General features: G+C 31.8%; 1 protein-coding gene across 1 annotated transcript in view; it reads left to right on the top strand.

Annotated features, from left to right (window-relative positions):
- Positions 1-5378, top strand: part of LOC140436827 (WD repeat-containing protein 48 homolog) — a 62819-nt gene extending 57441 nt beyond the window's left edge. Inside the window, exon 13 of the mRNA XM_072525957.1 lies at positions 5043-5378. Within this exon, the coding sequence (XP_072382058.1) occupies positions 5043-5138 (96 nt within the window). The 3' untranslated portion in view covers positions 5139-5378. The remainder of the gene's footprint in view (positions 1-5042) is intronic.
- The last annotated feature ends 14367 nt before the right edge of the window (positions 5379-19745 follow it).

The following is a 19745-nucleotide window of genomic DNA, read 5'->3' on the forward strand; positions in this document are numbered from 1 at the left end:
AACGTTATAAACGACACATGTTTGTTATCCTTCTTTAAATAATTATTTTGTTTAAATTTTTCGATTTTATTCATGTGTTAACTTTCTCTTTTATTTGGGTTATTAAATCTTTCCTTGGCTTTTTATTGAAAAATAAATTTTTCTTGTTTCTCCTTGTTGGGTGGAACTTCCCTGGGCCTCGTGGTGTACCACACACATGGAATGACAGCTGTAGCAGCATAGCAGATATCATGCAGAACTCAATAGCTGCTTAAAACTACAACGGTCTAGATTTACAAATTTACAAATACATATTAATAAATACTATCATTTTTTCTTAAAATTTTGCTATTTTGATAATTTTGGTATTTTAATTTTCATATGTTGGTTTAAGATATATTGACTATATTTTTAAATATTTCATGTTTTTTGCAATATTTTTTGGTTGATTTGTTATGGTAGGTACTTTCTAATGGTGTCTAAATGGTCTGTTTTCTGTTTTTTTTAACTTCAACCAGTTTTTTGAGTAGCTTTCTTTAATTTTTTTGTTATTTTTTTATATTTCCAAAAATCCAAGAGATTTTATTTTATCATATATGATATGTTTTCTCAGCATATAGGTACTTTTCCTTTAGTACAATCTTGTTACCTTCTTTTATTAGGTACTTTTACTATAATAGATAGATAAATGTACTCAAACGTACATTTATCTTCTTATATTTGATACTTATTTTTCGAAGCTCCCAAATTTGTCCCATTTATCATGAATTTTGCTCTATATTGGTATATAATACTAGTTCTAGATGGTAAAGAACTTTACAATCTTCATGTCCTTTTCTTTCATTGTGTTCTTATATTCTTATTCTTCTTCAAATATTCATGACATTTAAACATAAACTATATAGTTTATAAAGTTAAATAATGTAACTTAAAGTTAATTTAACATTTAAAGGGTTTTTACCCAAGAATTTAGTGGCTCAAAACATGCACATCCAGATAGCACTGATAATGGAATATTAATTCCGAAAACGTTCTGGGGTTTTTTAATATTATACCTTTTATAATTTTTTATGATACATGGTATACAGCCCGCTACAGGAATTTAGTTTCCTTGTGGATTTTAAAGAAAATATTTTGACATATATTCCTGTTATACCAGAAGGGAACAGCAACTTAGATATTTTAAATGGAACATACTATATATTATTGCATTTTTAAATTTTACATAAAATTCTAGACAAAATATCTATAAGGTACTATAGGTCAAAACTTCATATTTTTTGAGTTATTCATCTTTTTTCAATAATTTTGACAGATAGAGACAAACTTTAGAGTTATATCTCATCCATTTTCAATCATAATGTCTTGAAAACCTTTGCATATAAAGAGTAGGTAACGTTCTTTCACGAATTTACATCGAAATCGAATTTCTAAATACAGGGTATTCATATTGTTCTGAAGCTATTTTCTTGTGGCATTTTAAATTAATTATTATTTAAATGGGAATAAGCCACAATTAAAGGTTAAAATACGTTTATTGACGTTTCAATTTCCACTCCACACAGGGTATTCACAAATGATACGCCAGTTCTTTAAACTTCATACACTAGTAAGTCAATAATTTTAAATGAAACACCCTGCATATTAGAATTTTAATCAAAAAAGAAATTAACAAGCAAAGCCTGTTGATGATAATAATGATCATACAATTAATATTCTTGGTTACTATGCTGTTTACCCCGAAGCGTCATTACTTTGTTCAGCGAATTAAAAAAATAAACAAAAATTGCATTTCTATTCTTACACCACAGTTCAAAGTTAAAAGAAAACAGACGGTAATAAAAGAATAGAATTTGTAACGATAAAATGCAAAGAAGATAATGAATGTTTGAAGAATATTATATGGTGTGACGAATCAAAATTTACAAAAAACGTAATGTTTAATAGGAACAATTGACATTACTGGAGTGAAGTGAATCAACATTTAACAAGAGTACCTCCGTTTTCAGGAGCGATGGAAGTTTAATGTCTTTAAAGTAAATCAATATATTTAAAGTAAATTTACGCAATCATTATTGTTTAATTCTAAACGAGCTATTTCTATCACTTTGTAATTTGCCAATAATGACAATTATGACAGCTTCATATACGGCCTGCTAAATTAAAATAATAAATATCTTATCTTTAACATTAAACCACTACTCCAATCGTCAGATACAAAAATGCCACTGAACCTCCAAAAATCATACCAACAAGCTGAATTTTGCTGAAAATGTCAAATAAAAAATGTAGCTATGATGATTTTGAACAAATAGATTTATTAGCATTTTTGTGTAGAATGAACGTTATTTGAATGAATAATGTTTCTCTCAGAAACAATGCTTGAAGCGATCGGCAATTTTTAATTTCAGTCACGCGCGTGAAACTAATGTTCAATAAAATTTGTATCAGCTCGACTATAAAAATTCGATACCTTTTGATCTGAGTGTCCTATCGACAAAAATCAGGATGCGTTTTAAAGGTAAAGAGTGTAGCTTTTGGAGGCAATTTTTGTATTTAGCCGCAAATATAGTGAGTTTTTATAAAGGCGTTAAAAAAATATACGTGGCGCAATTTTTGCAAATTTTTGTGATTCTCATGAGATCAATACAATTTATTATCTCTTTTATTAACCGGCCACTGTGGAGTTTCGTTAACTCCGGCCGGTCAATTTTTATTTTTTAATTATTAAAGTGATAAATTTTATTGATCTCACATGAATTGTAGAAAAAGGCAAAAATCGCGCAACGTTTATTTATTGACCAGATTTATAGAAACTGGCTTGATTTGCGGCAAAATACAAAAATTTCACAAGAAAGATGCACTCTTCAGCTTTTGCACTTGCACTCGCATTTTGATTTTTGTCGATAGGACACTCTGATCAAAAGATATCGAATTTACCGCCGACTTAATACACATTTTATTTAACATTGATTTCGCGCGCGAACTGACATTCAAAACCGCCGGTCGCTTCAAGCGTTATTTCTGAGAAAACGAGTCATTCTTCAGAAAAAGTGCTAAGTAACATTTGTGTTTAAAATCATCTCAGCTACATTTTTATTTGAATATATAGGGACGTATAGGTTCTTAATAAATAGTTTTTTTTTTGAGTTTTTACCCCTCTACGAGGGGGATTTTAGGGGGAAGCCCAGGGGTAAAAGTGCTAAACTTTTTTGGGGTTCCAAAATTAACATTCTCAGAAAAATCCAGCTTATTCGTATGATTTTTAGGGGTCAAATCTCTGACGACTGGACTACACAATTATCTCCAAAAGTATTAACTTTAGGTATAGGGAATTCTAACACTATTTGTAAGGTAATTGATTTCTTTTTTCATTAAAATTATAATATACAGGGTGTTTTTAAAATTATTGACTTATTGTAGTTTGATGTTAACGAAAAGGCGTATCATTTGTGAACACCCTGTATTTAGAAATTCGATTTCGATGTAAATTCGTGAAAGAACGTTACCTACTCTGTCTGTGTAAAGATTTTCAAGACATGATTGAAAATGGATGAGATATTAACTTTAAAAAGTTTGTTGTAAAAAGTAAAAAATTAAAAAAATCTGTCAAAATTATTGAAAAAAGATGAATAACTTAAAAAATATGAGGTTTTGACCTATGGTACCTTATACAAATTTTGTCTAGAATCTTACGCAGAATCTAAAAATACAATAATATGCAGGGAGTTCTATTTACAATAACAAAGCTGCTGTTCACTTCCAGTATAACCGAAAGTGGTATGTCTGTCAAAATATTTTCTTTAAGTTCGTTATAGCTTGTAATATCCATAAACCAATTTTTATAAATGTCGTTGTAAGTAGTTACAAAGATAGGCACAAAGTGTTTTCGTTTACTGGGATACATAATTAGGGTATCCCGAGGATTTTATGGCCAGATCATGTTGATCTGTGTTCCTTTTTGTATTTTTAGATAGTATACCTGTATGGTATATTTGTTCTTTTGGAGTTAAAATAATTCTATGCATACTATCTATGCACTGGATTACCAAAAGGCCTAAATCTTCCACGGAAAATTAAATAACATTACATTGTTGATAAGTTTTTAGCGTTTATACACTTCACTGATATCAAACATGAAAGCATCAGCTTTGGAGGCTGATGATGTTGGCTGCTACTAAACTGTACAAGTTTATTAAAAAATTCATCACGAAGCTCACTAAGTTCCTTACCAACCAAGGGAACTTGCTTTAGCTCCTTGGAACAGTCTTTAAAAAAATTCATTGTATGGATACTTTTATGGTCAATCACCTTTAGTTGAGTAACAGTCAACTTTGTGCAAGCAATTTTTCTGCTAATAAATATCTCGCAAATGTCACATTTAACCAGAATCTCCAAATTTTACGCGATTTCAATACAAGATAAATAATCCATATTTGAGTTTTGAAGCTATGAAGTAAATCCAATTATTATACAATATAATATATAATTAATATAAATTAATTTTTAAGTTAAAACAATAATTCATGTAGAATTTGTTCTGAAAACACAATAAATAAAATAAAAAATTAGAGTCGACAAAGCGATAACATATTTGTCATTAAACTAGTGGACAAGAATTATATGGGTACATAGAGATAGCACATTTTATCTGTACAGGCAGGAATGTCTAAGAAGCGTACATGTACTATTTAACATGCGGTTGGATGATCATTCAGATGGTATAGATAGGGTGGATATGTTATATATACAATAGCGCTAAGCTACACCTCAAGACATTACAAAATACAATAACCGATATTACAACAGAGATAATATATTGGCGACCAAGGGAATATAGGAAAGCAAAGACTTAAATAAAATAAGTTAAAATACTACAGGAAACTGAATGAAAACAGCACTGTATAGAGACCAGTGAAGAGGGAATGTTTATAATGTAGTTGATATTAGATTATATGTTGCTAGTGAATAAATATTGACGATTATCTGTACTTGTAAATGTTTATATGCAAATGTAAATTTATCTAGCAGTCTATAAATGTATTTTAAATATTTTGTTTTAGGTTTTAGACCCTTTAATGGACCTTAGAACAGTGAAACATTTCATATGGAAATCTTCCTCGGACTTAACCTTGTATTATAAAATTTTAAGTAAATAGTATGTAAATCGTTTCTACGATGTAAAATACTGATAATTTATTCTTTAAGTTATTTAAAAGTTTTATGAGATTCGGTAATTTCTATCTCCACAATTCTTACGGATATTCTTTTTTATAATCTGAGGGTATTTTTGTATTTATACACTTTATATAGCCAATTTTAACCTGATTATTGTAGGAGCTAGGAAATAATGAGAAATTATGTAAAATTGTATCAGATTAATAGATTTTTTCCAAAGATGGAGTCGTTTTAATTTTTAAACATCTAGTTGAAAAGTCATATACAATAATTATACGGGAATATTAACTGTGTTTAATTGATGTAATCATACAACTACGGGTTGAGTTTACCGAAAGTACAAGCTGATGATAGCCGCAAATGTCAAACATGGAACAAAAAATTTCGGTTTAGCAGTGTTGGTATGTTTTTATAATGTATATGCTTCATATATAAAGAGATAAAGCTTTAGAGAAGTACATTTTGATTACATTTTGTTATGGATTCTGCAATTTTTGATTTATATAAAACAAGAATGAATAAATATTTGTTTCTTTGGAGATTAATTGTACTTAATTATTAGAAATATTCTTGGCAATTGCCCTTTGATAGATTAGGGGATAGATTTAGCAATCGTCAAATCAGCAGATGCCAGATTGCACCAAATGTTCGCAATTAATCTCGAAAGAGACAACTATTTACTCGTTATTGTTTCATATAAATTAAAAATTACAGAATTGATAAAATAGTATAATCAAAATGTACTTTTTAAAAGCTTTCTCTCTTTATATTTAAAGCATACAACATAGGCATTATAAAAACATTCCAAAACTGCCAAACGCAAATATTTTATTTCATGATTGAAATTTACGGCTATATTCAGCTTGTACTATCGGTAATTTCAATCAATTAATTATACTACCGTTGATTAAAATATTATAAATATTGCAAGTGCATATTGAATGGTACGCAGAGATTATGTATCTCATATATATATATATATATATATATATATATATATATATATATATGCTGTCACTATTTTTCCGGGTTTGACTCCGCGTTGTAAAGGTAAACGGAGTAAAACTCCGTTTTCAAACCCGGAAAAATAGTGACAGCACATATAGCTCCCGCGGAAACCTCAAAACAAACATATATATATATATATATATATATATATATATATATATATATATATATATATATATATCTGATGTTACGTTAATATCTACCGGATAAGGGCTCCCGCTATTTGCGTCGAAATAAGGGATGGTAATATCATTTGCATAGAATGCAAATTTTAGAAACTAATGTGAATAACTTTTTGCTATGTTTTCTTATTTTGTCTAAACAAGTTTTCATATTTTTTGTGATTAGCATATTAGTTATTGAGATATTTTATATTACTTTATACGTGTGTCTTTTTTAAACATGTGGTAAGTAAAACATATTGTAACGAAATAGCCCATCTCCGTTGCATGGTATACGTCACAATTCTTAGAAGGATGATTCTCGAATACACAATCGATGGCATTTTCAATAGCGCCTGCCTCCGAGGCGCTTCGAACGAATTAGAGGTGGACTACGCCAGAATATTCTAGTACATAATAATTTGTATACATATAAGTAACGATGATTGAGGTAGTTTAGTGGATAAGATATTGCCGAACTGTAAATTATAAATAAATATATTTACATACATTCGAACCGCTCGTTTTATTTAATCTCACTACATTTGGTGTCCGGTGTGAGATTTCAAAATAAATTCAGCAGTGATTTTTGAAAAAGACTTTTGAACTTTTGAAAAGTATTGTTCGTCGGGAACATCCGCGTAGTTCGGTAGTGATCTTTGTACGAAAGAACATTTAAAAAAAGTACGTGTGTGCCTGACCAAAGATGCTGCTAGTAGAACTCTCAGTAAAACAGTTGCGTGAGCAACTAGAAGAACGCGATGAAGACTGCAGCAGGTCCAAGAATGACTGTAGACTCTTCTCGACAAGAATGGAGACGACCCAGAGACATTCCAGTTCCAGTCACCAGAAGAAGCAGTTTTAACAAAAATAATTGAATTGAGAATGTCTCGCAAATGATCGAAGAGAGTTCTAGAAAGAATGATGAGAATGTTTCCAAAAGATTCGATGAAACGTCTAAAATGATTGAAGAATCTTCTAGAAAGAATGATGAGAATGTTTAGAAAAGATTCGATAAAACGTCTAAAATTATTAAAGAAGCTGGTAGACAAAATGACGAGAAATTCGAAAATGTTGCTAGAAGATTCGACGAGACTTCTCAAATAATTAAAGAAGTATGTAATCAAAACAATGAGAAATTTGAAGAAGTTTCTAAAACATTCGATAAGATACAGAAAAATGTAAACGACGTAGAAGAGAAGATCAAACAGTTAGAGAGCATGATAACCAATACAAAAGTGTTACAACCAGTAATACAGTAGCCTTAGATCCGGTAGTGAAAGAAGAATCACCGAGAGACGAAACGACACATCATATGAGATTCAAATTGCCACCTTTTGATGGAAAGTTCTTTTGGTCCATATACCTTAGACAATTTAAAGCTATTGCGACAGCCAATCATTGGACAGAACAAGAAAAGGCTATTTCCTTGATTGCTGCTTTACGAGGTGATGCTGCGGATATCCTAAGATCGATTCCTAAAGGTCAAGAAAAATGTTACCAGACCTTGTTCACTCGACTAGACAAACGTTACGGAGATGCCCATCTACAACAAGTCTACAAGGCGCAACTAAGAAGTAGAATTCAACGAGCAAGTGAAAATTTGCAAGAGTTTGAAGCAGATGTTGCTCGTGTAGTGCTGTTAGCTTATCCAGAGGCACCAGACAACATTTTGAAATAAATTGCTGTAGATACCTTCATCAATGGGTTGAGAGACAGTGAACTACAGAAAGCTTTACGACTAGCAAGACCGAAAGTTTTAGATGAAGCGCTCGCCATTGCCTTGGAACACGAGACAGCTAGTCGAGCTTCACGGAGCTATCGAGTACGACCCTCTGAAGAGAGCAACGAACAAAACGAGTTTGAAGAGATTTCTTGAGAGGACGCAATAAACAATAGCGGAGAACAATGGATTGCAGTACCAATAGGTACTGCAATAAAAAAATATATATGGCGGGAAACAAGGCGTACTTTGCTTATGTAAAGCAAGTCTACATTGTTATCTAGAAGCACAAAAATTAAGTTGTACAAAACTTCGGAGATATCTCAGCAGATAATTTTGTATGAAACAATGAAATTGACGAAGACATGAATAATACCATGGAAACGGTTGTTGAACGCAGGGGAGGATTTGAGAACAATTCAGGTAATCGGTGGGAGACCTGTGGCGACTAGGAGGAAGATTAGAGGCAAATTGTAAAAATGGACAAAACTCACCACGGTGAGAATGATGATGGAGAAAAACTGACAGAAGCCTGTGAGTGAACTATACAATATAAAAGTCACTATCGCTTTCGTCACACACCAAAAATACATACATATGCATAAATAAAAGGAAAGAGAAAAGTAAAAACAATAGTAGATTAAAAATTAAGCCCTAAGATGAGCAAGAATGTGTGTCACATAATTTCCTTACTTACTTCAGAAAAGAATGTAAGATTAAAGCGTTATTACAAGAGAAAACTTACAGAACACTACTAAAAAGTGGACAACAATATAAAACTACTCAAAGAACAATCAATAAGAGAACTCTACAAATGGTGTCTGGCAAAAAACTAAAAAAATTCAAATACGCTAATATTGCAGAATGTAAATATACCTACTTTTATATACGATCATATAAAAGAAGCCATTTGAAGCACTCTAACAAAAGATATAAATAGTAAGCACCACCATTTCGAAATAAACCACAATTTCGAAAAACGAAAATTAAAAATAGGTATATATACATAAATAGAGATAAACTGAAGAATGAGAGCAGATTTGATTAATCATAGAAACATACCTAGGAGGTACGAGAACTTCGAAATCTTGGGAACATTGGAAGGGCTGAGATAAAACCTAAACATAAAAATTAAGTAAATATTATTTATAAAGAATGAGAGATCTATTATAAGAAAACTTCTCGCCAAGGCTTAGTGAAAATCGACGCGATTCAACCGGAAAAGCTGGTGAGTTTAATACTAATCTTAGTTTTAGGTTTAATTGTACTAACCGCGGAAACCGTTAGGAACATTGGCTATATACCATAATTTAACAGAAATTACAATGAAGTAAATATTTCCGTTGTAAAATGGTATTTAAAAAAATTATGAAAATCATAATATCCACACGGATTAAAAGTTTTATCAGAACGTTTTCAGTTCCATCAGACCATCTGTAGAAAATCGTTTTTTATATAATAGTTTGTTTAATAAATAAACAATAATTAAAATGTGATTAAAATATTTGAATTTTCCATCTCACTAAATTAAAGACCTACGATCAGCACGGCATGCCTTCTTTATGCTATTTTGTATCTCCTGCGCCAGTCATTTTTTTTTACATTCAACTATTCAAACCGAACTACCCTTAACTCACTCCGTCTTTGTCTTCTCAAATAGAAGCACGCCAGTCGAAATTTCCTGTTTGGCTTCTCAACTATAGAAACAAGTCAATCCTTTTCACGTTTCTCAAATAGAAGCAGATTTCAATTAACTTTATTTTTATTAAATAGTTACCTCAGTTAAATTCAGTGTTAGTGCATAAAATATGTAAGTACCTGCCATTACAATTTATTACAGGGTTGCCGGATATAGGTACAATTAAACTTTTTTGCTCTATAAATCGCATTTATTTAGTTTTAAGAACAATTAATATGAACATTTGTGTGTTTTAAGAACATTATAAGAATATTTATATATTTTATTAATATTCAAAAGGGTGATTTGTTGGCAATTCCGATACTGCTATTTATTTATGTAAATAATAAAATAAAAATATTTCTACCGGAAATCTCATTTTAATTATTATATTTTTAATTTAACAACAATATCAATAATCCGCAATTTTACGACCTATTGGTCGCCGGTCCTTTGAGATTTATATTTATTTTTTATCTACCAAATGTAGGAAGGTGAGAATATAGTGTTACGATAATAAATATCATGGCCTACAAAACTGTAAATATTATGACTAATTCTGTTTTTCTTGTAGTAATTTCGGCGAAGCATCTAGACCCAAATTATGATGAATCATCCGACTCGAGGTTTCCAGGTAGGCCGAATAAGACCGGTCTGAGCTTCTGGTTACTTCGATGGGAGATCGCCGCTTCACCGTTATTCTCGAATAACGGGATTTTATATTTATAGAGGAATTTTGTTATGAAGAAAGTTAGTTAATTTTGAAGATTCGCGGTCGCGATTTTAATTGTTACGTTCGTCTAGATAAATTATGTATTATTAGGTAAATAAATTGATATAAATTATCGTGCTTTTTAATAAATTAAAATAAGAACAATATAATAAATTAGTAAAGAATTGATAAATAAAATATAAATAATTATAAATAAATAAAAGACATTACAATAGTTTTACAAATATTTGCTTTTAAATCCACTTTAAAAGGTATAAGTACCTTTGGATTACATTTTAAAAATTAAGATTGAAGCGGTATGAAGTCGATGTTATTAGTTTTAACTTAAAGGGAACATACTGATACCTACTCGAAACGGCAATTACGTCTTAGTCTGGCCAAAGAGGTCTTGGCTGGTACTTTTACCATAGCGGTAGGGTACTATGTCTTATGTGCGACTGTGGTACTGAAAGACAGTACGGTATGTAGAGGAGTAGTGCCAATTCAGAGCTTATGAATGTATCAGTGAATGAATCATTTATTTCTTATTTAAATAATTTGGATTTCTGATTCTGAATTTTAAGATGTGTATATGAGAAGCCGTATGATAAATATATAAATAAATGTCCGTATTAACTTATAAATATAATGGAATATTTGTTATTAAAAAGTCTAGAAGTATATACGAGAATGATATTGTTAATACCCTTGCCAAATAATCTACATTGTTTCCAAACATTTGTTTATTTCTTAATGCTGATTTAGTAAATATCGGCAAAAATTAAATACAAAAATTAGCAAGTGCACTGGAAACAATTTGTAAAAACCTCCAGAAATCCCACCCTCAATCGAAGGATTCTAAATACCCACCGTTTTTCAGTCCAAGTACTGCACGCTTACACTGAGTTAAAATCTCGTTTTGTTTTTAAAAACTGGTGTCAAATTCCCGTCTTTAAAACCCAGTAAAATTACAAGGGGGTGCAGTAAATGTGCGTTCTTTTGGCGAAGTGCCTCTAAATGACGATCTTGCCTTTGAATCTTCCCGTAAAATCCCGTCGTATCAAGGACAGTATCCTGGGTGTCTTGTAAAAGTAAATTGTTATCTGGATTATATGCCGCCTTCCGAAATTGTTTATTCGTGATTTTTCTCTGCAACTGCGACAGACATTATCAAAGGCGGTTTGGGGATGAAGTAAACATTACGTCGCACCATTCTCCTTAACAACTGATGATCTTGGACTAGTACCCTGCTTTATTAATAGCCGTCTTGCGTCTTTCGGAGTCTGTCGGTTGGTTCGAATCAATCTACCACAACGCCTTTAATGTCTGCCGCAGTTGCAAACGAAAAGTCAGGAAAAAATAATACCGGAATACGGAATATAAACCCATATAATGATGCCCTTTTACAAAACACCTGAAAGACATCCTGATTGGTAAAACAGTGAATAATCAGTCTTTGATGTTATTCGTAAAAATGAGCATTCAATTATTGACATACAATTAAAGAATCGGCTTACAGTTCAGTCGTCAGAGATTTGATCTCTAAAAACGAAACTGAACAAGCTGGATTTTGCTGTGGACTTCAATTTTGGGAACCCAAAAAGATGCAAAAAAAATTTACCGCTCATTCCCCTGGGCTTCCACCTAAACCCCCCTCATAGGTGTGAAAACGGAAAACATCGATTTCCCAAGAATCTGTACGCCATGCCAGCGCCGTAGAAAAAATGTTTAAAACAGGAATTGTAGCTGAGGTAATTTTGGACAAAAATGTCTCGTAGCACTTTTTGTTTAGAATGTACCGTTTTCTCGCAAATAACGCTTGAAGCGACTGGTGATTTGAATGTCAGTAACGCGCGCTAAATCAATTTTTAAATAAAATTTGTATCAACTCGACGGCAAAAAATCAATATCTTTTGATCAAAGTGTCATATCGACAAAAATAAAAATGCCTTTTAAAGGAGAAGAGTGCAGCATTCGTATGCAATTGTATTTTACCGCAAAATAAGGTAGCTTCTATAAAGCTGTTAAATAAATATACATAAAGCTAAATAAATATAATAATAATAAATTCTATAAAGCTGTTAAATAAATAAACGTTTCGTGATTGTTGCCATTTTTTATGATTTTTATGAATTCAATAAAATTTATCACTTTAATTGACTGGTCGCTACCGAATTTCCATTGTTAGAACCTAATGTTCAAAACATGTAACATGAAATTGCGATTTTGAGTTTGGGCAACAGATATGAAAGTCATAATAATAAAATTAGACATTTAAAATATGTCTAAACAACGCTGAATTTAAACTTTCACATTACAAACGATCTCACGTCACGTGTCAACTGCTTCCACGAAGACGGCATTGGGTGGAATTTGTAACTGAAGATATATAGTCTTCTTAACATAAATTTGTGCAATCGAAAAGAAGCAATTTTAAACGTTTTATTTGAAATATAACGCCAAACATACGGATTTCCTCGTTTTTCACAAAACATATAATTTTCGATTTCGACTATATTTCGGGACGTTCGAAACGGAAAATTAAATACTATTGATTGCGTACAGTTGCTTATTGCAGGCAAGTCTTGGAATTTCAAGGGAGACCTCGAAAACAGGTAACAATGCTCCTCAATCTAGTACTGCCGGCGAGTGACAATTCTCGCATCGGCGCCGTGCCCAGCTGCCTACATGCATACGCTTGATTGCATGGCAACCAAGTATGTATGTAATAATTGTGTGAAAAAATGAGCGAATTCGCTAAGTATTTATAATATTTATGCAATGTCATGATATTTATTTCATAGGTGTTTTTTATCATTAAAATAATCTGACATTTTTACTCAAGCAAAACTCCGAAAGTAAGTGTCGCTATAGGTTAAATTCATGACTGCTCAACTCAATCTCTAAAAATCATACGAACAAGCTAAATTTTGCTGTGAATGTCAATTTTGTATTCCCAAAAAAGGCGAAAAACCATCACATAAGCTAGTAAAATGCCTGTGAGTATATTATGAGAAAAATCTTGTAAAACAATAGAGAGGTGGCATTAACGATAAGTGGCAAGAAAACCACGTACCTTTTTTCGAAAGCTCTGTTATATTCTAGCTGTACTGCAGCCAATGGGTGTATTCCAAATATTTCACTTATTCATGATACGCAGTCTAGAATTCTGGAACTAGCTTTTACAGATCTAGTAGATGGATACCATATGGTTTTGAGTCACTTGGTAGTCTCTAAAAAATGTTTCCCGCCTACTATCTCTAGTAGCTCTCAGTTATGAAAGATATGGTTGACCACAAAGTCTGAAACTTGAGTCTCCATGAAACAGGCGCAGTATATGCAGGTGCCCTTCGACTGGCACATGTCCAGTAAGGAAACCTGGTATCATGCTCAGCTAATTCGTAGTACTTCAGCCGTTTTAGCCCAAGTTCGTCCAATATATATTTTCCATATGCTTGACCGAGTATACTTTCTCAGTGAGAGTTATAAAAGGTATGTTCCAAGGAAGTAGTTGTAGTTGATTCTATTCTGACAAGTTCAACAGCTCTTTCATTGAGGTGTAATTGTCCTTTTAGACGAATAGCCTATGTGCTTACTTCGTACGAGGTGTTGTAGAATGCTCCCTCTGTAATGAGAAATGCACCCAAAATCATGTCTTGATTTTTCAGTACGTCATAAATTCAGACTTGGTCTCAGGGACTTAGCTTTTCCTGTCCGGTTTTGGATATAAAAGCTACCCTTACGTGCATCCATGCCTTTAGTATGTACTAAAGTTCTAAACTAGCCTGTAGTATCATACATAATTTGTTTACAAAAGATCATTTTCCTTCTTCCGATTGGTCTGATATCCTAAGATTGTCTTAAGAGACTAGGTTAGGTTTCCAGTAATAACAATTGTGGCGAATGTTCACTGGATTTAGGTCACGATGAGAAACAAACCATTGCTTGTGATAAATGTTGTAACAATTTAAATTTTCTTATTGGGAGCTAAAGGGGGGACTGAATAATTACTGGGCTTGGAGATAGGGTAATCAAATAAATTGAAACGTTTGCGAACGGCTACTTGTGTTTTGGAGTAGGCTTATGAACGGTAGGAACGGCTTACTCGTGGAGAGGACTGGAAGGACTAACTACAAAAAAGAAATCAAAAAATACATACAGGGATGTCCTGGGCTATACTACACGAGAAGATTCCGAAACTATTTAAAATAGGACGCCGTTTAAAAAAATCCTGTTGTTGTTTGGAAAGAAAGGCTTTTCTTTCCTAAAAAATTTCAAGGGTAAATATCTTTTTAAAAGAAATAATTTTATACATAGACATATTTATTTTTATTTCACATAGAACAGTTATTACAAATAAAAATATCTAAATTTATCAACAAACCTTACATTAAATTGGACCTTCTAACAAAACAGACTTAAAAATATTGTTTATGTACCAAATTACAGAAAAGGATATACTAACTGTCATATGTCGAAATGAAATACCATAGTTTTCTGAATTATTAATAAATTATCAAGGTTAATTTTATTTAAAAGAAAACTAAAATATGACAATTAGCTGACCCATAAAACTTATATTTATTTATAAACCTTTAAAATGAAATGAAAGCACATTTCGTATTAAAATAAATGTTTATTTAGAAAAAATTAACAAAACAAAACGCCTCACTGGCTAATTACTTCTTTTGATATTATTAAAAAAAAGTTTGTTATACAAAAACAATTTTTAATTGATGGTGATTACTTGGCAGCATCGCAATTAACGATAACTTTTCAACGAAATCATATTCCACTTATCAATTTTGCAGAGGCGTACCAAAAAAAAATTATTTATTTAAACACATAAGTAATTACGAAAAAATTAAATCTAAGACCGATATAATTATTAAATTATCACGTGTCTTTTAACAGGTATTTTATAGTTGTCTAACAAAATAAAGTAAAATTTTATTCTTATTATAGAGCACCTAATACAGTACTTCAAAAAACAGAAATTGAAATTGCTGAAATTTTAACATACGATCTCATCATTACACATCATTCTCTATTTATAGAATTGTTGTGTGCTGTAACCGTTATATTTGTTTTTCTTAATTTAAAAGTTTCCTTGTGTTTATTTGTTTATATAAATATAAAAATATAGTATGAAGTTCATATAAATTAAAATGAAGTAAGCTATTATCATGTGAATACGTATATATAGTAGTGCATTTGTTTATTTCAGTAAATTCTCGAAATATGAAATGAAGATGGCGCTAACTACTAAAGAGTTAATAGCTTTGTTAGAAGACTCAGATTGTGAAAATGCTGACTCACTTAATGTGGTTTATTTGCTGCCGAGATTAAATTAGAAAGTTTCTGATGTAGAAGACATTGATGATAATATTATTTGTGAAGAATCAATAAAATTGGATATTGCAGGTACATATGAAATACAAGTGAAATACAAGGGAATTCTGATGATTCTGATTATGGTATTCCTCTGAACCACAGATAAAACGTCCAAAGAAAAAACCAGGTAAAAATAGTAAATCCAAATTGGTGCTCAGTAGTAATTCAACATCAGTCTGATTGATATTTAGACAATATAAAAGCCAACCATGGAGGCAAGTCATATATTGAAGTTTTTTTACTCTTTTTGATAAAAAAATACCTAATTGAGAGCATTCTATATTTTACAAATATTTATGCATCGCAGAATAACCGTCACGATTTTGAAATGAATAACATAGATTTAAAAAAAAAATATTAGCATATGTATATTATCTCGTTCACACTCTGCTTCAAGTTGATATGCATTGGTCAAAGAATGAGGATAAAGAAGTGCACATTATAAGAGAAAGCATGAGCCGACATAGATTTATATTTATAATTTATAATATTGAAGAAAGCGCTACATCAGTGTCAAACTTAGTACATGGACGTCAATCTAAATTTGCTTTACCAGATGAAACCAGATTCGACAATATTGGCCACGTTACAAAAAGAGACGATAGTGCAAGAATGTAGGATATGCAAAACTAATACTATTTATTTATGTAAAAGGCGTAGAATGCAACTACACCCTGAATGTTTCGAAAATTTTCACCTTAAAATTTAATTTACATTTAAGATACAATATGTTCCTTAATTAAAAATAGTACTGTTTTCCTTGAAAATGAGAAAAAAAAATCTTTTTGGTTGTAAATTAGTCTTAATTTATGCGTTTTTAATCCAATCTAATAAATTAATTGTCAAATTTCTCTTTGTATATTGAGCGGCCGTTAATGGGTAAATAATATATAAAGAATAAACTTGCCTCAAATTTACTTTACTTACCTCAAAACTATTTTAAAGTTAATAATAAAGTCTATTTAATAAATATATTCCTAAGAAATAGAGCACACTACGCCTATGCACATATTTAATGTATAACGAATAAACTAAAATATCAAATTTCTCTCATTCCCATTCTTTCTAAGAACGTAAATATATATAGACCAGCAAAATATTGATAAGCTTACCGATGTATCAAACTATTCAACGAACTTGTCTCACTATACACTCGTGAATCACACCAATTTATATTGTTACGGGGGCAAATTATATGAGACTATCTTACTTTTTTGCTTATTTACATGTGTGAAGCATACATAATAAAAATGACCCCGGTAAGAATTTACTGCTGACATTTTACATGGTTTCCGCTACCGTTTAGTTCAATTTGTAGATTAGTCACCTTTAATTGAAAATTGTCCGATTATAGGTTAGATTTAAATACAAAAAACACTGTCCCACACTCAAACGATTTGAATCCGAACCATGGGAGACAAAAAATGGAAGCTGACAAATACTAAAACTGGGCCTCAGGTTATCCTGCACGATAACTATATGATTCTTCAAAACTCGACTGCTTATTCTTCACTCAAAACCTATTAAACCACCTTTCTTCTATCAAAATCATGGAATTACATGAAAACAACGGTTTTTTAAACTCTCCGGGAAAGATGTTTTCTCGTTCAGACCGTAAGCTTTGACTGTTACACTAACTAATGTTCGATGACAAATATCTTCATGACTTCAACAATGAAATCGACTGCGGCTTTCGCGGCCGATCCATTAAGGAGTGACTTATCCTTAAAAATCATTCTCTTGTCCGCATCAGCGGAAAGATTGTTGTTTATTTCCTGCGTAATAATCTAGACGGAACCAAGATAAAAAAAACAATTTGAATTGTAAACTGACTAAAAATGTTTATATTAACAATCTAAGAGACGCAAAAAGATTAAGAATATTTTTCAGGGTTTTATTATAAACGGCATGAAACGAAAATACTACAGGGTAGAACTGAATTTCCCTTGGTAGCCATATGTGGATTGTCGGCCTCTGATACAAGAGATGTTGTGTTGCAGAAACGGTTACTAATGGTTTTTGTACTACATGTAGGTACGCATTTAAAAGTGTTTCAATATTTGTTCGAAACATTGTTAAGCATACTAAATATAGTATAAGATATATAGGATAAAATGTGTCTCTGGAAGGCAATAACACTAAGAATAAATCCAGTGCTGTTCAGCAACCCATAGAAAGATCTCATAATCTTCCACAATATTCCCGAATGCAACTAAACCAATCTCAATGGCCGTATTGATTATGAAACGAATAAAGTAAGTGAGATTTTTAATAAACTTGGTTTGAAGCAGAATGAAGCTACTATAGTTCGAGTTCAAGATCTCGAAGGATCAGACAAAAATGGAATAAGTGGGTATAAGGGTGCTAAAAAGGAATTAATTCAAAGAACATCTGGTGGGGATGTTAACTTGATTATTCGTTACATTAGTGGTGTATCAACCGTGGTGGTAGCTAAAAAAACGAGTTTCTACCCCAGTAAATACTACCAATATGTAGATGATCTACGTACCAAACTTGTTGATCTAAAAAGTATTTCATGCTGCTTTTATGATAATATAATTATTATAGTCGAAAGTAACTTCAATAACAATATAATGGATAGTAAATTAAAGTGTAAAGGTTCTAATATTTATAGGAGTAATAGAAACAGTAGAAAGAGTAAGAAATGAAGTGGAGTTGGAGTTCTAATATTCATTAATCACAATTTTCAATCTCAATTTATTTCTGTTATTAAAGATTGCATAGAACATCTTTATATTTTGTGCCATGTCCATGACTTCCATTTATTATGGAGGTGTTTACATTTCTCCTCAGATGCCTCGTGAGTCTTATATCCAACACCGCCACTCCGTTTAAAATATTGTTCAGCTGTTTACCTCTCCATATAGTTGATGACTACATTTTACCGAATGCATTATGGTCTAATGATGAGTATGATGTATTGGTTCATTTTCCAGGAGATCCAACTGTGGATGTTGCTCAAATACAGTCCCCTCTCTCTATAACGATATGCAAGGGACCGGGAATTTTCATCGTTATAAGGAGAGATCGTTATACAGAGAGAGACAAAATTCGACAAAAAACGAATATAAATGAATTAACATTGTATTCCACATAGATTTATTAACGAATAATATAAGCAATACAGTATAAAAAATGACTGTACAATTAAAACATGTGTACTGTACAATAAAAAAAATAATATGCTACTGTAAAATATATTTAGCCTACATTATTAAAAAAATCTGTCACCTTGGTCTGTCTTCTTTTCCCTTTCCACAGAACTGACCTTGTCCTGAAGACGCATCGAATCTTCCACACCACTCATATCGTCTTCCTGGTGGATGAAGAATCGATGCAGTACTTTTGCCGCATCCAATGCCTGCTGAGGGGTCGGAGCTGGTTCTGGCTCTGCTTCCACTTCCGAGTCACTGTTTTCTTCTTCTTCTACACGAACTGCTTGCAGGATGTCCTCGTCGGAAAGTCCAGATGTTGTAGCTACATTTTCATCAACTTCTTCAAAATCTGTTAGCTCTTCCGGTCCGTAGGTGATAGTAAGTTCAAACTGTCTGACCCAAACATCTAATGGCAGGTCATCTTCATCATCAGTCAATCCTTGATCTTCCAGCCATCCTGCGTGTTTGAAGGAATGTTTTATTGTATTGCTCGTCACCTCGTCCCAGGATTCATTAGGATGGCGTCAAGAATGTTTAGTTTAAGATCTCCATTATTCTCAACCAATTCCATCGAAAGTCTTTTCCTGTAATGGCTTTTCAAACTCTTGATGACACTTTGGTCCATGGGCTGAAGGACACTCGTTGTGTTTGCTGGCAGAAAACAGAGTTCGATGTTTTGAAGGTCGCGCAATACAGGATGAGCAGGATAATTGTCTACAAGCAAAAGAATTTTTTT

Source organism: Diabrotica undecimpunctata, chromosome 3 (genome assembly GCF_040954645.1).
Source record: "Diabrotica undecimpunctata isolate CICGRU chromosome 3, icDiaUnde3, whole genome shotgun sequence".
In the NCBI taxonomy this organism is placed as follows: domain Eukaryota; kingdom Metazoa; phylum Arthropoda; class Insecta; order Coleoptera; family Chrysomelidae; genus Diabrotica; species Diabrotica undecimpunctata.